The sequence below is a fragment of the Bombyx mandarina genome, chromosome A1 (assembly GCF_030267445.1).
Source record: "Bombyx mandarina strain Sakado chromosome A1, ASM3026744v2".
NCBI lineage: Eukaryota > Metazoa > Arthropoda > Insecta > Lepidoptera > Bombycidae > Bombyx > Bombyx mandarina.
The window spans coordinates 21,002,526-21,020,471 of NC_143234.1; the positions used below are offsets into that span (position 1 = coordinate 21,002,526).

The 17,946-nt window shown below is 35.5% G+C and overlaps 2 protein-coding genes and 1 long non-coding RNA gene across 3 annotated transcripts; 2 read left to right on the forward strand and 1 right to left on the reverse strand.

Annotated features, from left to right (window-relative positions):
* The first annotated feature begins 51 nt into the window (after positions 1–51).
* LOC149499639 (uncharacterized) lies at positions 52–6,030 on the forward strand. Its single transcript, XM_089739644.1, has 2 exons — positions 52–405; positions 514–6,030. Exon 2 carries the CDS (start codon positions 1,331–1,333, stop codon positions 5,906–5,908), a length of 4,578 nt encoding a protein of 1,525 aa, XP_089595770.1. The 5' UTR covers positions 52–405; positions 514–1,330; the 3' UTR covers positions 5,909–6,030.
* A 1,284-nt stretch (positions 6,031–7,314) lies between these two features.
* On the reverse strand, positions 7,315–9,441 carry LOC149499640 (uncharacterized). The gene is made up of 2 exons (XR_016325683.1): positions 9,301–9,441; positions 7,315–7,630 (listed from the first exon to the last, which is right to left on the reverse strand). It is a non-coding gene; the product is annotated as an uncharacterized LOC149499640 (long non-coding RNA).
* A 4,001-nt stretch (positions 9,442–13,442) lies between these two features.
* LOC149499641 (uncharacterized) lies at positions 13,443–14,866 on the forward strand. The gene has a single exon (XM_089739647.1). It carries the CDS (start codon positions 13,808–13,810, stop codon positions 14,228–14,230), a length of 423 nt encoding a protein of 140 aa, XP_089595773.1. The 5' UTR covers positions 13,443–13,807; the 3' UTR covers positions 14,231–14,866.
* The last annotated feature ends 3,080 nt before the right edge of the window (positions 14,867–17,946 follow it).

Sequence of the window (17,946 nt, forward strand, 5' to 3'; positions counted from 1 at the left end):
GCGGCTGCCTAGACCCGAGGCAGATCTAGTGGAGACCGTGCAGCGAGTCGAGACTTGTCGCGACTTGAACCAAACGAGACGGCCGCGCAGCGAGCCAAATCGTCTCGGTAAATGGCCATGCTCAAAGACGCCTCAGTGTGAGGCGTGCGTTCACGGACGTAGGTGTCCTCGGCACGCGGCAAAATGGATAATGAGAAATGTATCGAATTAATTAAGTTATATGAAAACCACCGACATTTGTGGGATCCAACTTCACCGCATCATTAAAATAAACAATTGAAAGAAGATTCTTGGAAAATAATAAGCAAGGAAATGAAACTTTTCCGAAGTAAAAAAAAATTACTTCGCTTTGTGGATCTTTTCGGAGGGAAAAATCTCGGCATAAAAAGTCTCATCACGGATCAGGTAAAAATTGATTGGTTTTTGAAAATTAGTTGTATATTTCTTGTCATTTATTTTATACTCATTTTACTCACGTGTTTAGTGTACCTCTAAAAATGATTTTTATTCTAGGTCATAATGAGGTGTATATATCGAAATGGTTCGCTTATGAGCACTTTTACTTCTTGGCTGACAAGTTCTCTCCCCGTGAGACTCAAAACTCAATGTCTATCGACACATCGTCGCCTTCTGCAGCAAGAGACAACAAATTCAGAACCATCGCCTTCTGTAAGTATCTGGGGTCATAGCCCAGTCATATTAGGTAAAAAAAGGGGTCAACCTCGGAATGAAAGATAATAAGCTGCAAATTGGTATGAACCTTTGTTTTGTCATTCTAAATGTTGTCTCAAAAGTCACAATCGTTATCGTGTCCGCGTCTCAAGATATTCAAGGTCAAAGGTCACAAAAATCGGTTTTTCGCGAATATCTGGCTTCCTATCGGTTAAATGAGATTTGCATTTATTATAAAAGTTGTAGGCTATAAAATTCCCTACAACTTTTGTTTAAACTTTTTTTTCATACGACTAACCGTTTTGAAGGTAGAGCGCGAAGAGTGCACATCGTACAGTCATATACGGCCTAATGCAAGGTCAAGCGTGAGTTATGGTTATCAGTACGTTATAAAGTCAATTATTTACTTGGAAATTATAATTATTAAACAATGCCTATTATTTATGTACTAACTATTAATTATTTATATTTAATTAAAGTAAGTAACTTGATTATTTATATATAATTATTCATATTTAACTATTTAAGTATAAAATATTATTAATTCTGGATTATATATTTTAGTTTTATTTTAAGTTAACACGACATTATATATCTTTTCTTTAAAACGCGTAAATTTCTCAATACTTATATACCTGGAAATACTTGTCCCTACCCTATGCCCTTTTCTATTCATTGCCGGGACAGATGTTCTATAGTATTCAAGGCCACTCTCTCCACTTTGTATGAGTCAAGATTATTCGTTAGTTTGAAATTGTACCGTTGCAACTACGGACGTACGGTTTTAAGAGCTATGGCTGATTTGTGTTTTATATGTGATAAGAAACTTTCAGAAGGTGTTTCTGTGAATGTCGTACGTGGTTTACAAACTTTAAAAACTGCAAGTATTGAAAGAAATGATGGACATATAGACTATTTAAATACTTTAAGTTCTGTAAATGTGCATTCCGAGTGTCGAAAAGTGTACACGAGTAAAAATGTTATTATTGCATCAAAACGACGCACAGATGAGAGTGAACCTTCAACGTCAAGTGCATCTCGTAAAAAACGAAATGAAGTCTTTGATTTTGGAAAGTTATGCTTATTTTGTGGCCAAGAAGCTGATGAAATAGCAGAAAAGAAAAAAAAATTAAAGTATAGACGGACAATAAGTAATGTAAGTACTTTTGCATTCAAAGACAACGTAATTAAGAGAGCAGAAGAACGAAACGATTCCTTAGGAGAATTAGTAAAGGAACGTATATATTACGAGTATGATTTGATCGCTGCTGAAGCAAAGTATCATACTATTTGCTATACTAACTTTTTAACCCGAGTACCATCTGCAGATAAAAAGCCTCGCCAAGATGATCAAGTCACTCAAGCAATGAAGGAGATTTTTTATTATATAGAAAATAATGAAGATTCTCAATTTACTTTGAAAGAACTTAAAGATGTCCCTACGGAATACATACCTGACGATAAGACAATTATTACAAAATTACAACAAAAGTATTTAACTGATATAATAATCACAAAAAAAATTGGATCATTTACAATTATATCTTTCCGTGATACACAGCTTAACGTATTATCAAAAACTTGGTACGAAAATAAAAAAAGTACTCCTGTAGAAGAACGTCTACGGATTGTAGAAGCTGCTGCGGCTATTATTAGGGAAGACATCAGATCATCTGTAGTTGAAACAAAAACGTATCCACCTCCGAATAAAATGCTAGATTGTATTAATGAAGAAATACCAAAAACATTATCACATTTTTTGGAAGAAATGATATTAAAAAATAGAAAAGGACAAGTAGATCATTTAAAAACGAAATGCACATCTATTAGCCACGCAATAATGGCTTCGATACGAGAACGTTCATTTTCATCACAGCTACTGTTGGGCCTTTCCGTATTTCTTCACAGAAGATATGGGTCTAAAAAATTGTTGGATGTTTTATCATCTTTAGGATTTGCTGCATCATATAATAATACCATACAGTATGAAGTTTCAGCAGTTTACCATCCACAACCTCGTATTTTACCATCAGAGTCTGGTGCGTTGGTACAATATGTTGGAGACAATGCAGATATTAATGTCAGTACTCTTGACGGTAATAATACTCTTCACGTTATGGGAATGATAAAAATAATTACTCCGAAAGATGCTGTAATTTATGATGATCGCATAAAAAAATGTACAACTAAACCGAGTGCAAAAGAGTTAGCAGCAATATCACATGTATCTCTTTTAGCATATGAAAAGCCAGTTGTACCTGGGTACAGCAAGATTCAAGTCCAAAATCTACATGATGATCAAGTACTGATTGAAAAAAAAATTAATGCAGTTGATTTGTTGTGGTTATACGGAAAATGGAAGAATCTTTCACCGTTGCCAGGGTGGAATGGCTATCTTCAACAACTTACGAAAAATAATCAAAATTTTTCAACTTCTCAGGTTATATTTCTACCTTTCATTGATCATCCTGCCAGTAATTTAGACACAATTTATACAACTTTACATAGTGCTATAAATATTGCCAAGTCACATCAACAAAAAACGTGCATAATTACATTTGATCAGCCCCTGTACTCAAAAGCACGTGAAATGGTTGCTGCGTCAGATGCAAACTCAGACTTGTCTAAAACAGTTGTCAAACTTGGAGGATTTCATATGCTCATGTCTTTTCTTGGATGCATAGGACATGTAATGGACGGTAGTGGTCTCAAGGAAGCTTTAAGTAAAATATATGCTACAAATTCGGTCGACAAAATGTTGAATGGTCACGCTTATGCAAGAAGTATCAGAGGCCATATATTATTACGACTTGCATTATCAATAAAGATTTTTGAAGAGATGAAAATTGAAAATTGTGTGTTAGATGAGTTAATTGAACAGATAACTAGTCGCGATGTTTCCTACGAAGATGTTGAAGGATGTACGAGCAGCTCCAACTCGTTAATTGATCAATTTCAGGATAAACTAAAAGAATTAAAAGCTCGAGGTCCCACGGCACAGTTATGGGTGCAATATTTTGAAATGGTATCAATAGCCCTAGATTTCATTCGCGCTGAAAGGCTGGGACTTTTTCAAGAACATTTGGATGCAGTGCGAAAAATGCTGCCCTATTTTCATGCTGGTGGTCATTTCCTATATGCGAAGTCAGCTCATTTGTATCTTCAAGATATGTTAAAACTTGAGGAGACAATGGATCAACAGGTTTTTGAGAACTTTAAAAACGGATTCTTTACTGTAAAACGAACAGAAAAATTCAATTCTGGTACATGGACAGACATGGTAATCGAGCAAAGTCTGATGAAATCTATGAAGACAGAAGGAGGAGTATCTCGAGGCCGAAGTACACAAGAAAGTGTTCTATGTAAGTGGGTATATGCTATGTATGCCACGAATACAATTTGTGAAGAAATTGAACGGTTTTGTAACATTTCTTTCGATTCTGTGGACCAACATGTTGATGCTAGAGATTCACGAATAAAAAGGGATGATACTGATGTAAATGAACTGGTTGGTTGGTTTACGCTTCATAATCCCTTTCCAAATGCGAATCAGTTGGTATCCTTAGCTTCAGGAATCGTTGGAAATGACCAAATTAATTGTTACCGAGCCCATGAAATCGGATTGCAATCTATGGTAAAGATAACTGGTTTGAACTTCAACGAAATAAAGTTAAAACGCGTCGATAAGGTTTTACCGCTTTCAGCCATTAACAAATCTGTCAAAATTAATGATTGTAAAGTTTCTATAGATCCAATGTTACTTTTCCAGAGAATAACTGTAAGCAAAAAATTTGAAAGTAATTTACAAGAATATCTTCAGTATGAACTAAGTCCGTATCCGACATCTTTATTTGATAGTAATGGCATGAGAAAAACCACGAAAGCAACATTATATGACAATATGATGCCTGTCGTTATCGATCTTGATGAAAATAATGTAACATACATCATCGATGGTGGATTTCTTCTGCATCGCGTCGTATGGAGCAAAGACGATACTTTCTCTATTATTTTAAATAAGTACATTAAATATTTACAAACACATTATGGCTCAGCAATTGTTGTTGTATTTGACGGATATTCGGACTATAGTAAAAATATTAAAGCACTGGAACAACAAAGAAGAACTGCTGCACTTTCAAAATCATATGAAGTTTGTTTTGACGAAACAATGGTTGTGCCAATCAGTCAAGAATTTTTTTTATCAAATCGGTCTAATAAAAAAAAAATTATCGACATGCTTGTTGAAAAATTTAAAACTGTTAATATCACAACAAAACAAGCCAGAGATGATGCTGATGTTCTCATCATTGACACAGCTATTGCCTTATCAGAACATCAAAAGACTGCTGTCATCATAGGAGAAGATATCGATTTGCTCGTTATTTTAATTGGACGTACTCAGTCACATCATCAGGAAATTTTTTTGAAAAAAGTTGGCAAAGGCAATGTCAAAACACAAATATATTCTACTAAAAGTTTTGACCAATATCCTCGTACTAAAAAGCACATTTTATTTTTACACGCATTCAGTGGCTGTGACACGACTTCTGCGCTATTTAAAAAAGGAAAAAAAACTGTTACTAGAGCATTGGAAAAAATTCCTGATTTAGATAAACTGGTGGAAGTATTTCAACAAGAAAACTGCCCAAAACAAACATTATTAGAAAATGGAGTGCGCATCTTGTTGGCATTATATAATGCTCCAAAATCTGAGGACAACATTGATTATTTCCGCTACACGCAATTCATCAAATTTACAAAACTAATTAAACCTGTACAACTGTCAACACTTCCACCAACAAGTGTAGCAGCTCATCAACACATAAAACGTGTCTACTACCAGATTCAAACGTGGTTAGGGAAGGACTTAGAACCTCAAGAATGGGGCTGGATGCTTGAAAATGAAATCCTGGAGCCCATACGAACGTTATTACCTCCAGCACCAGCCGAACTACTAAACGTAATATTTTGCAATTGCAAAAATGGTTGTGGTTCCCGCTGTGGATGCAGAAAATCAGGGCTACAATGTTCTTTAGCTTGCGGCCAGTGCAACGGACAAGCTTGCCTCAACGCTTCACTGTATCCAAGTAATCCCGATGAAGAAAATACATATGATCCCGATATTCTCGAAGGTTTGGAGATGAACATGACAGATAATGAGGATGATGACAATGAATCGAACATTTTTGAGCGACAAGAAGAAGAAGACAACGAAGAAGAAGAAGATAATTAGCTTCCATTTCCAATTTCATTACAATTAAAATCAACAAAGATACTTTTGATATTTGAACTCACATTTTGATAAATGTATATTATGCCGTATTTAATAATAAATAAAAATATGTGTAAAATATATACTCTTACTATCATTTTAACTTAAAATAAAACTAAAATATATAATCCAGAATTAATAATATTTTATACTTAAATAGTTAAATATGAATAATTATATATAAATAATCAAGTTACTTACTTTAATTAAATATAAATAATTAATAGTTAGTACATAAATAATAGGCATTGTTTAATAATTATAATTTCCAAGTAAATAATTGACTTTATAACGTACTGATAACCATAACACACGCTTGACCTTGCATTAGGCCGTATATGACTGTACGATGTGCACTCTTCGCGCTCTACCTTCAAAACGGTTAGTCGTATGAAAAAAAAGTTTAAACAAAAGTTGTAGGGAATTTTATAGCCTACAACTTTTATAATAAATGCAAATCTCATTTAACCGATAGGAAGCCAGATATTCGCGAAAAACCGATTTTTGTGACCTTTGACCTTGAATATCTTGAGACGCGGACACGATAACGATTGTGACTTTTGAGACAACATTTAGAATGACAAAACAAAGGTTCATACCAATTTGCAGCTTATTATCTTTCATTCCGAGGTGAAAGCCCTAATATGACTGGGCTATCAGTAAGCTTTGGGCTAAAGGCGGAAACATATTTACGTGTTGTGGCGTGTCGTCGTGCTTACTGTCGTGACGGTGAGTGTGCACACTTACGTGTCGTGTCGTGGCGTGCTCTGGAGTTATTTCTTTCATTTCTGAACAGAACCTCGCAGTGTTTAAACGTACATAATGTTTTCTTCTGATTCGGATAGTGATTAGTGCTAATTATATTTTATATTTTATATCTATGTTGCCATGTTATTTATCCATTTGTAACGAAGTGTGTAGCCAAGTGTGACCGAATTGCTTTTGCGTCATTTGCAGACCTTCGAGGAATTGCACGTAAAGGCACAAAAGAAGTCGAATCTAGTTCATTCCTCCACGACCCTTGTACGAAATTTCCATCGATTTCAGAGCCCAAACTTCCTGGTGGTGTATAAATATTTGCCCTTGTTTTTCGTAAAAAGTTATGCAAATAAACAGTAGCCAGTACCACTTTCGTAGCAATTTCTGGTTCCAATAATATTGGTTTTCTTAACACTCTAAATACAGAACGCATGATGCCAAAAGCATTTTCTACTACTACCCTTTGTGCTCTAGATAGACGATAATTGAATATTCTTTCCGGAGAACCATTGTCTGGGTTCCTTCAAACGGTTTCATAGTATAATTGTTTAAAGCAAATGCCTTGTCAGCTAATATAAATAACATAGGGACTTTAATCAAATATGGTGTCTGTAATATACAGGATGCTGGTAACTTTAATTGATTATTTTCCAATGATTTGTACAATGCACTGTTTTTAAAAACTCCACCATCGGATATGCGTCCTTGACATCCAACGTCTACATACATAAAATCATAATTAGCATCCACCAAGCCAAGCAATACGATGCTGGAATTTTTTTTAATTTATGTATTCTCCGTGACTATTAATTGGTGATTGAAGAACAATATATTTGCCATCGAGGGCCCCCACACATTGAGGAAAATGCCACTGGTTTTCAAAATCTTGTGCTACTTTTAACCATTCTTCTCTGATGATGGTATCTGAAAATTATGTCACATATTTTACTATTAGGCTATCGTACTGCTAAAACATTATTTGATGATTTTATTTATTTTCATGGAGAGGCTCATGTCCAGCAGTGGACTGCTATAGACTGATGATGATGATGAATAAAGTATAAGATTCTAAATAACTTTTTTTTTTAATTCCTGTAAAGCAGGGATTTTTTACTTGTATACTTTAGTCTGCTGACCCTAGTAATTATAATGCCAACTTTGAATGATGATCTCAATGCTATTAGTGTATTAAGAAAAATAGTTCTTTTTAATAAACAATTCCACATTCAAGGCAATTATGACTATACACTAATTAAAATCCAACATGAATTACACAATATGAATGATAATTACCGATTTCATGCATACAAAAAAATAATGTACTGTTCTTTTATATTATAATAATATGTCATAAGTGAAATAAACAAAATAAAGTTTAATTTTATACATGAATATATATAATAATTACCTATGGATTTATATGTATTTACACAATACACATTCAATAATACCACTAAATAAAAAAAAATGGACTTTGTATCATCAATAACAATACCGGTTGTAACAACTATCAGTTTTTATGATTAGTCCTAGTATGAGTACTCCCTTCGATTTCTTTATAATATATTTTGAGTGTATTATTCAACACATTGAGCAAATGAAAATAATATAAAATACAATCTTATGAAAAACTTCAGCCTTTGAAATACATAGATTTCACTGGTAGAACAGTCTGATCAATGTTTCAAAAACAATTTATCCAGTACAGTTTAGAAATGATTTTTTGCTTAGATTGGTGGATGAGCTCACAGCCCACCTAGTGTTAAGTGGTTACTGGAGCCCATAGACATCTACAACGTAAATGCCGCCACCCATCTTGAGATGAGTTCTAAGGTCTCAATATAATTACTACGGCTGCCCCCCCCCCCTCTCTCAAACTGAAACACATTACTGCTTTATGGCAGAAATAGGTGGTTGTACCTACCCGTGCAGACTCACAGGAGGTCCAACCACCAACATAAAATGATATGAATACCCAAATTAAGAATCAAAATAGTGCTGAGTTTATAGTTACAGTACTTCTGTGAGCTTTTTAAATTTAAAATTAATCAAGACGCTACTATATAACCGTGACAAATCAAAGAGGCGATCTGAGCAGCAGTTCAAACAGCAGTATCAATTGAAACAGATGTAGCTGCTGGTCTAAACTATGAGGTAATCTTGAAAAACTCAGTGAGAATGAAAGTCAAAGAATTCATTTATTTTAATTTGTGATTGTTGTATGTAAATTTTCTCTCCTTTTTCTTTTTTATTAGTAATAACACTATTTTTGTTGCTTATATGGGTAGCCGTCTACCCACCTGGAGTTAAATGGTTACCGGAGCGCATAAACTGGACCAACATAAAAGCCACCCCCAACCTTGATACACGAGTTCTGTTTTTGTATAGTACAACAGCAGCCGCAGCCTTTTTTTATGAATAAAGGATTACTTTCCAGTTTCACCAGGACAGGTGAGCCGCATTCTTCGAACGGAAACGCATTACTGTTCCACTTCAGGAATAAGCAGGGTACTTACAGGTACTTACACGTACTTACACGTGTGGGCTCATGACACGCCCTACCAATTATCGTACATAAGTCACATAATGTTTACCTCTCGACCGTGCGGGTTTTCATTGCGTCTACTAAACAATCCCTTCTCAGCAATTACACACATTTTTGTGTGCCTGTTTTCACTATTATTTTCAATTTAACACTGTCTCACGTCACTCATCTTTTCTTAAACTATATCCACATGAATGAATAAAACTAAAAGATAAGGAATGCTTCTTGAACATTAAAGGTACATTGATTACGATATTATGCATAGATTATACACTTAATATATTTGAAATTATTTCTAAGATAGGTATTGATAATATGGAAACGGTAATGACGTCCATTGACGGCATTTGAAACAACCTATTTGACATTGACATTGTTACTTGTTAGCGAGAGATTTTCATAAAGATTTTATGGCCTAGTAACAAGACCTTTAAGCCATGTCTTATATTTTCCTCTCACACTCTGTTATCAGATGAAAAATGAGATGAAGCGAATTGAGATACAGATTTTAAACTTATTCAATTGGAATGAAATTAGATGAAACGAGATGAAATGGGATTTTGAGATGAGATGAAAGTAAAATTGTGGTTATTTACTAACACTTTTTGGAAGAACACAAAAAGCTTCGTCCAGCAGGTTTGATTCATTTTCCTGCATTGGTATACTTTCACAGATGCTAAAGAGTTCATAAATCATAGTCATTACATATTTAAACCTAAAGAAACAACAAGAAAGTAACGGAGTGGAAAAACGAGCGAAGTAGCTATCAAAATCAACTATTAATTCCATGGACAATACCAGGTTTTTTTCCTTACACAATTAATATCGTGACAACAAAAAATATATTAAAATAAGCCTGTGGCATGTGTCTATAATCCTAAAAAGTTTTTCTTATTGCTTCATAAGTCCATAGGACCAGCAAAAGAAATATTCCCTTTAAGCTGCTATAGCTGTAGTTTCTACTTTGAGGCTGTGTTGGGACTTCGTTTTCCTTATTCCTTCCTCAATCCCCTATCCACGCCATCTTTTGACACTACAAGAAAAACTACGCGCGTATAAAAATGGCGCGAAGAGTGTGTAAAAAAAAAAACATGGTGCCGGTGCAAAAACGATAAAATTATGATTTGTTGATCAATCAGCACATATAACTTTCGCCAGTGAGAAAATTTAATAGTGCATCAACGAGCTACAGAGTGAGTCCTACAACTTATCCTTTTCCCAGTTCCAAACATATCTAAATTCAAAACAGGCAGTAATAAAGCAGTTGATTTTTATTACTTGAAATATTTTTTTAATTGACTTGAATTGACAATAAGAAAGTGACTCATACACTATTAGTAAGGCCAAAGGGTTCTTTTGAAAGAGTAAAAGAAATGGGGAATCGAACGCTCCTGAACTTAAAAGTAAATACTATGTTGCGTAATTTTAAATTTGTATTTAGTCACAGCTCTTTTTCCTAAATTTGATAATGTTGGCCTATTAAGCATTTAATTTCTTTGTATCTACGCAAGAGTAGGACAGTAAAACAAAGTCATTGTACGGAGCTTCTCGGGTTCTTTCAAAAGGCCCACTGAGATCTTAATATATGCCCAATATTTTACTAGAACATTTTAACTGTTAGGTGTATGTAATAAAAAGTTAAAATATGTACACATCACTCGTCATTGGCAATAATGGCATCGAGGAAGCTGATTAACTTCATAAATTTTATTAAAGATGACACTGAATATTTTAAAATGAACTTTTTAGCGGTAACGCGTGGAACGCAGTTGTGTGATTTTTTTTTATTTTGTTAATATACCTAGTGTTTCTTTGGGTTCTTATCTTTATCATGATATATTTCATCTTTTTGTTTATGATTTTTAAAATTACGATTCCAACTCGCGTTTGTTACTGTCGTTATTTCGAAGGGTCAAATACTTTAGTTTTCGTGGTACGAGAAACAGTATTCATCGACCGCTTTAACCATCGTAATCGTAAATGTCGTTTTAATTGTTTTTTTTTTTATTGCTTAGATGGGTGCACGAGCTCACAGCCCACCTGGTGTTAAGTGGTTACTGGAGCCCATAGACATCCAAAACGTAAATGCGCCACCCACCTTGAGATATAAGTTCTTAGATCTCAGTATAGTTACAACGGCTGCCCTACCCTTCAGACCGAAACGCATTACTGCTTCACGGCAGAAATAGGCAGGGTGGTGGTACCCACCCGCGTGGATTCACAAGAGGTCCTACCACCAGTAATTACGCAAATTATAATTTTGCGGGTTTCATTTTTATTACACGATGTTATTCCTTCACCGTGGAAGTCAATCGTGAACATTTGTTGAGTACGTATTTCAATAGAAAAATTGGTAGCCGCCTGCCGGATTCGAACACCGGTGCATCGCTGCATACGAATGCACCGGACGTCTTTCCTTTTCGATCCTTTAGGCCACGACGACTTTTACTTTTACTAAAATACTTTAGTTTTCGTGGTACGAGAAACAGTATTCATCGACCGCTTTTAACATTGTAATCGTAAATATCCTTTTAATTAAGTCTACGCGAAAACCGCAGAAAATCAAAATAGCCATTGTTTTCTTTAGTTTCCGGCCCTATTCAAGCTACGTATGCATGTAAGAGACATCCCGATGTCGACGCACGGTTTAATAAAAAAAAGGCGAAATTAAATCTTGATTGTCTTGTAAATTGTTACAATATTTAGAATCTTACAATTGTAAATCCTTCTCTTCTATATAATTATATAGAAGAGGATTTGCTACAATAAATTTAAAGAGCCCAAACTCAATGAGTTCAATACAATTTAATGATGGCAGGGCGAATTGTAACCTCGCATGGCTGGGTGCCACCGCCATTACTATTTTTACCGAGAAGCAGCCATAGATTCCAGTTTGAACGACCCGTTATACCAGATAACGGGTGGATTACTGGTGGTAGGACCTCTTGTGAGTCCACGCGGGTAAGTACCACCACCTCACCTATTTCTGCCGTGAAGCAGGAATGCATTTCGATTTGAAAGGCGGGGCAGCTGTTGTAACTATACTGAGACCTTAGAACTTGTATCTCAAGGGGGGCGGCGCATTTACGTTGTATATGTCTATGGGCTCCAGTAACCGCTTAACACCAGGTGTACTGTGAGCTCATCTTACCCATCTAAGCAATAAAAAACAAGCATCTTCGACCTCAAGTCCAAAGATGGGAGGCAGCATTATCGTTTCGTTGTCTATAGCCGCAGGTATCTAAGCGTTTCCACTTAACACATTAGAATACATTAAGTCTGAGAGTAATCACGGAGAAAACTTTCACTGAAAATCTGCTGATGTCTCGAGTCTAGATACTTTCACCTATGAATATTATTTTCTGTATCATCCGACACCAGATACGCCCACAAAAATAAGCAAGAATACGACTAAGTAAATGCGTACAAAGAGCTTTTGACTACATCAATTTCAGATCCATGCCTTTATTCAAGATAAATCTAAATCAAGAAGTGGATAACGTTTCATAGTTGAACTAAACGCATTGACTTTTAAAGAGATGTTTTAATTATGAAACTAGAAATATTATTAAAATGTTTTTTTCACGTGTAGATGTGTAAACGAGCACACGGGCCGTCTGGTGCTAAGTGGTTTCCGGAGCCCATAGACACCAACAACGTAAATGCCGCCATTAACCCTGAAATAGGAGTCGTTAGGTGATAGTGCCCTCTTACGGGAGAACGTTTCGGGTCTTGGAGCCGAATCCTCTCTGTTCGGGATGTGATCACCCTGCCGTACATGGCAGGGATGTCCATTTTAATGGCTGGAACCGTAACGGATTCACGGCAGAAGTAGTCAGGGTGGTGGTACCTAACCAAACGGATTCACGAGGCGCCCTAGTCAACCGTCTATTTAGTGATGAAGTATTCGTTAAAAATTAATCTAAATTTTTCCTTTTTTTATCTATAATTTAAAAATCCATGTTATTTTTTATGTACCTACCTATATTATTAAAGTTAATTTAACAGGACGACCACAAAACTACATTGTGTCGTCTAAAAATAAACCTACATTCGCAGCAGTCATATTCAAGGTACCTACCACATTTACGAATAAATCATAATACCTATATGTACGTACATAATAATAGTGTCACATGTATAGTGCAGAATACAATGCATTCATAACATAAAGGTTAACTTTGTTCAAGTCTCGCCCGAGACCGATAACATTCGACCTACACTATAACACTACGAATTTAAAATGATTATTCAATTGACGGCACAACGTAGACCAGACGGTTGTTGTTTTTGACTGGATAGGATATGTCTACCGGGCGAACCTTCAGAGCCTCCGACAAAGTGAATGCACAATAACGATCACAGCCGAAAACGACCGAACGCATTCGGGATTCCGAGGTTATAAATACAGCCCGCTCGGGAAATGAGACTTCAGTTGGCTTCAGTAACTTGCCAAGGGTCAGACCTGACGTATTCCGTTGAATGCACTTCGCAAATAATAACAGCGTTATTATTGTTGTGTCAATAGAACTGTCGATTGTTAAGGATACAGTAAAATGCCGGCGGATTTAATAACCGGAACGTGTCGCAGCGAGAACTTTGGACAGAGGTTCACGAAAAAATACCTCGACAGCGAAGTGAAGTCTGGCTTTTTGGTCCTACTGGGGCCCGGCGGGATGCGGCAGGACGTCAGAGTGATTGTGTACAGAACCTCCCTTGAACATTTCGCTGTGATCTATCCAAGAAAGAGACTGTCGAAGCCGATCGGCGTTGTAAACTTGAGGAATACGTACGTCGATCAAGTGGAGACTAGTAGCGGATTTGTTATCAGACAGAAGGGCTACGACAATACGATCTCAGCAAAGTTCATATGTTCAAAGCGCGACGTGGACTCTTGGGTAGCTGCGTTCACCTCCAGAGGCTCTCCACAGTGTCTGCACGCGAGCTTACCGGTCCTCGTCGAGGCTGAGGAGAGCTAAGCCCCGACAATCACACCGATAGCAAATCGGGGTGGCTCTAATGTCGTACGAACATCTCGAGACACACGCTGTATCGAGGCTATGTTTGTTTTGCAATGGGAAGCGAAAAAGTGAAAGTTCGGGTTTTTTGCAAGCGTACGAAAGTGCCTGTAATTACATACGTATCTACCAACGTCGAAGCTTTACAAGCGACCGTCTCCGAGCCGTGACTCATTGCGAATTAGGTTATACCAATTTTGTAATTGTATAATTTCATTGTATAGCTTTGCATGTAAATGTTAAGGTGTGTATGTACACGATTAGATCAGTAGATGTTATTGTCTCACAGTCTTAAGTACCACGAGGGCGCTGACCTCGGGGTTTTTATGCGCGATCTATCGCCATACTGGTGGATTATGTGTTTCGTCTCATGCTGAATACACGTCGAAAAAAATTCGCGAAGGCGATGCGGCTAAATAATCACCGTGACGAATTCAAAATTCGTTATGTTCTTTCAAATTATCGTGAATGTAAAAGGCTGAGGGGATGAGCTTAATAATAATTATGTACTTGTTATTCAAAATGTAACCTTTGTGCACCTATATTAAAAAATCAATTGTTCGAAGACTTAATAAATAATAAATATGTTAAAAAAAATTTTTGTTGCCCGCCTTTGGGCACACGAGCATACGGCTCACCTGATGGTAGGTGGTTACCGTCGCTCATCGAGGTCAACAATGCCAGGGACAGAGCCAAACCGCTGCCTACTCTTTAACACTCTCAACAAGCCTCATTTTATCAATAATGGATCCATAATTTAATAATGTAGATTCATTTCGTAAAAAGTGATATCTACATCGTTCTGAAGGTCGCAATTTTAGTAAGCCGTATCTAATTGTAATTTCAACAGCTGGTGCGGAATGCAAATGTTTTATTCTGATAAAAAAATAACTAATTAACTAAAAAATTAACTATCGCATCTATATATTAATACGTGAAGCAAAAACTTTGTATCCCTTTTTACGAAAATTGCGCGGACGGAGGAGTATGAAATTTTCCGCACTTATAGAGAATATAGGGAAGAAGTGCACAATGCTAATAATTTTTTTAAATAATGCATAAAAGATACATTAAATCAATAAAGAAAACATTACACACACTACATACCATGTATTTGACGCACACACGCATGCTATTATTGTCAAACTTATGTTCTTGACGTCTGTTGTCAAATTGAGAATAGATTAAATATTGTTTGTCTTTGTTAATATTTTTTATAGTGTGGTCTTGGCCAAATTTGTGATTATAGAAGTATAAAATACAATCATAATAGTGTACATGTATGTTTGTACACTATTATGATTGTATTTTATACTTTTCCAATTAATTATAGTCGAATTTCGACTACTGCGGGACCTCTAGTACTTAACATTATTTCATGCAAATTTCAATTCTTGAAGACGACTATCTAACTATCTAACTATCTAAACAATAAATATAACTTCTATCATTAACTGTATCATGAGTCGTTAATTAAAATTATTTGTACCGTTGTTTTGAATAATTCAATGCGAGTTTATGAAATCAATAGAAAATTACAATCTAGCATGAATTATTATAAATATGTAAAGGTTATTATTAAAAGTATAAATAAATTAGTTTATAAATTAAACCATAAAATAATATTTTATTTGTGAATTGACATGGATTGGTCATCTAGGACATCGGTCACTGACCACTTCGAAACCATCAGCATCCTATAAATTGTGGAATCGAAAATGTGATCCAAGTGAGTGAGAAAAAGAAAGAGAGAGTGAGATAGAGAAAATATAGGTACTTTATTGCACAACAAAACTCAAATAACATTAAAAAATAGTCAAAAGGCATGTTTGTACCATAGGCGGCCTTATCGCTAAAAGCGATCTCATCCAGACTACCGTTTTATCAACAGAAATTACAACAGTACAACAGAGTACTATTATTAAGAATATTTAGAGTGATGTATAGGCCAAACCATTACGCACATTAATGAAGAAAATACATAAATATATAGGTAAAATATTTTTTTTTTATTGCTTAGATGTGTGGACGAGCTCACAGCCCACCTGGTGTTAAGTGGTTACTGGAGCCCATAGACATCTACAACGTAAATGCGCCACACACCTTGAGGTATAAGTTCTAAGGTCTCAGTATAGTTACAACGGCTGCCCCACCCTTCAAACCGAAACGCATTCACGGCAGAAATAGGCGGGGCGGTGGTACCTACCCGTGCGGACTCACAAGAGGTCCTACCACCAGTAAAATATGTATATTTCAAAGTATTTTTAAGTGCGGTCTTGAAAAATTTGATACCATAATAATATTTCGCTACCACCGCAAACTCGTACCTACAGAGTATTTCGGCGACAATAAAATTAAGCAATTGTTTTATTCACCCACTTTTTCTGACACTGCAATCATTCGAGATATACTTAATATTGAACTTTTTTAACAATTTAAATTATACATCTATATATTAATACGCGAAACAGAAACATTGTACCCCTTTTTACGAAAATTTCGCGGAAGCAGGAATATGGAATTTCTCACACTTGTAGAGAATATAGAGAAGGAGTGCTGAATGTAATTTTTTTGTTAATTACGCATAGAAAAATCATTAAATTAATAAAAAAAACATTATACACACTACCATGAATTTGACACAACATGTACATGCGATGTGTAGGTACACTCTGCGTTTATTGTCAAACTTTTGTTATTGTAGAGAATGGATTAATATTATTTGTCTATAGTGTAGCCACATAAAACACGATGGACCGACCTCATAAAATCTGTTACTCACTCCAACATAAATGTTTGCTCTCACTCTGCGAAACATCGTGCCACATGACGTCGCATCGCGAGAGCATCGGTATCGCAGGATCCGACTGATGCATGACCACGACCACTCTGTCAAGAGTGTACGAATAGGAAGAATAGTGTAGCCTTGGCGATAACTGTGATTATAGAAGTATTGACAATAAAACCATGATAATGTCCAAACTTATAATTTCAATTAATGATAGTCGAATTTCGACTACTGCGGGACCACTAGTAGGTACATATAACAATAGGATCTGACATTTCCCGCAGTTATTTTTCCATAGCATTCGTTAACTCTAATTTTGGATAAATATTTCTGATTCTTAATAAGTTCTTGTTAGATTTGATAACTAATGAAATTAAAATCGACTCAAAATCGTAAAAAAAGGACCAATTTTTTTTTTTCAAAAGTTGCTTGATATATATTGTTGAATGTTGAATGTTGTTGAGTTGAATTCAAAGCAAGCATCTACAATATTCCCTATTATCGTATTACCAAAGCGAGAAAAAATGTATTTAATAAATATTTAGTAACGTATTTGTCTCTTTCTTCCATTTTTACATTGTTTACCAGTCATTCGTCAATAATATAATTGCCATAGACTATTTTGTAAATGTTATTACCGTGAAAGCATAGGTAGGATGTACTGTGGACTGCCTTGGCAATTATTAAAAGACGCCATTATGATACCCAGCCATAACAATCAGCGTAGTCCAAATCACATCAGTTTCAAAATATAATAAGAATTACGTAACGAGATAGAAATAGTATTCATTTCATTATAAGTTTTCGATAGTTTTTATATTTACGCCTGTGAGTTTCGATCCTTTTTATCTTTAAATTAATACGTGAAGCAAAACTTTGTGTCTCTTTT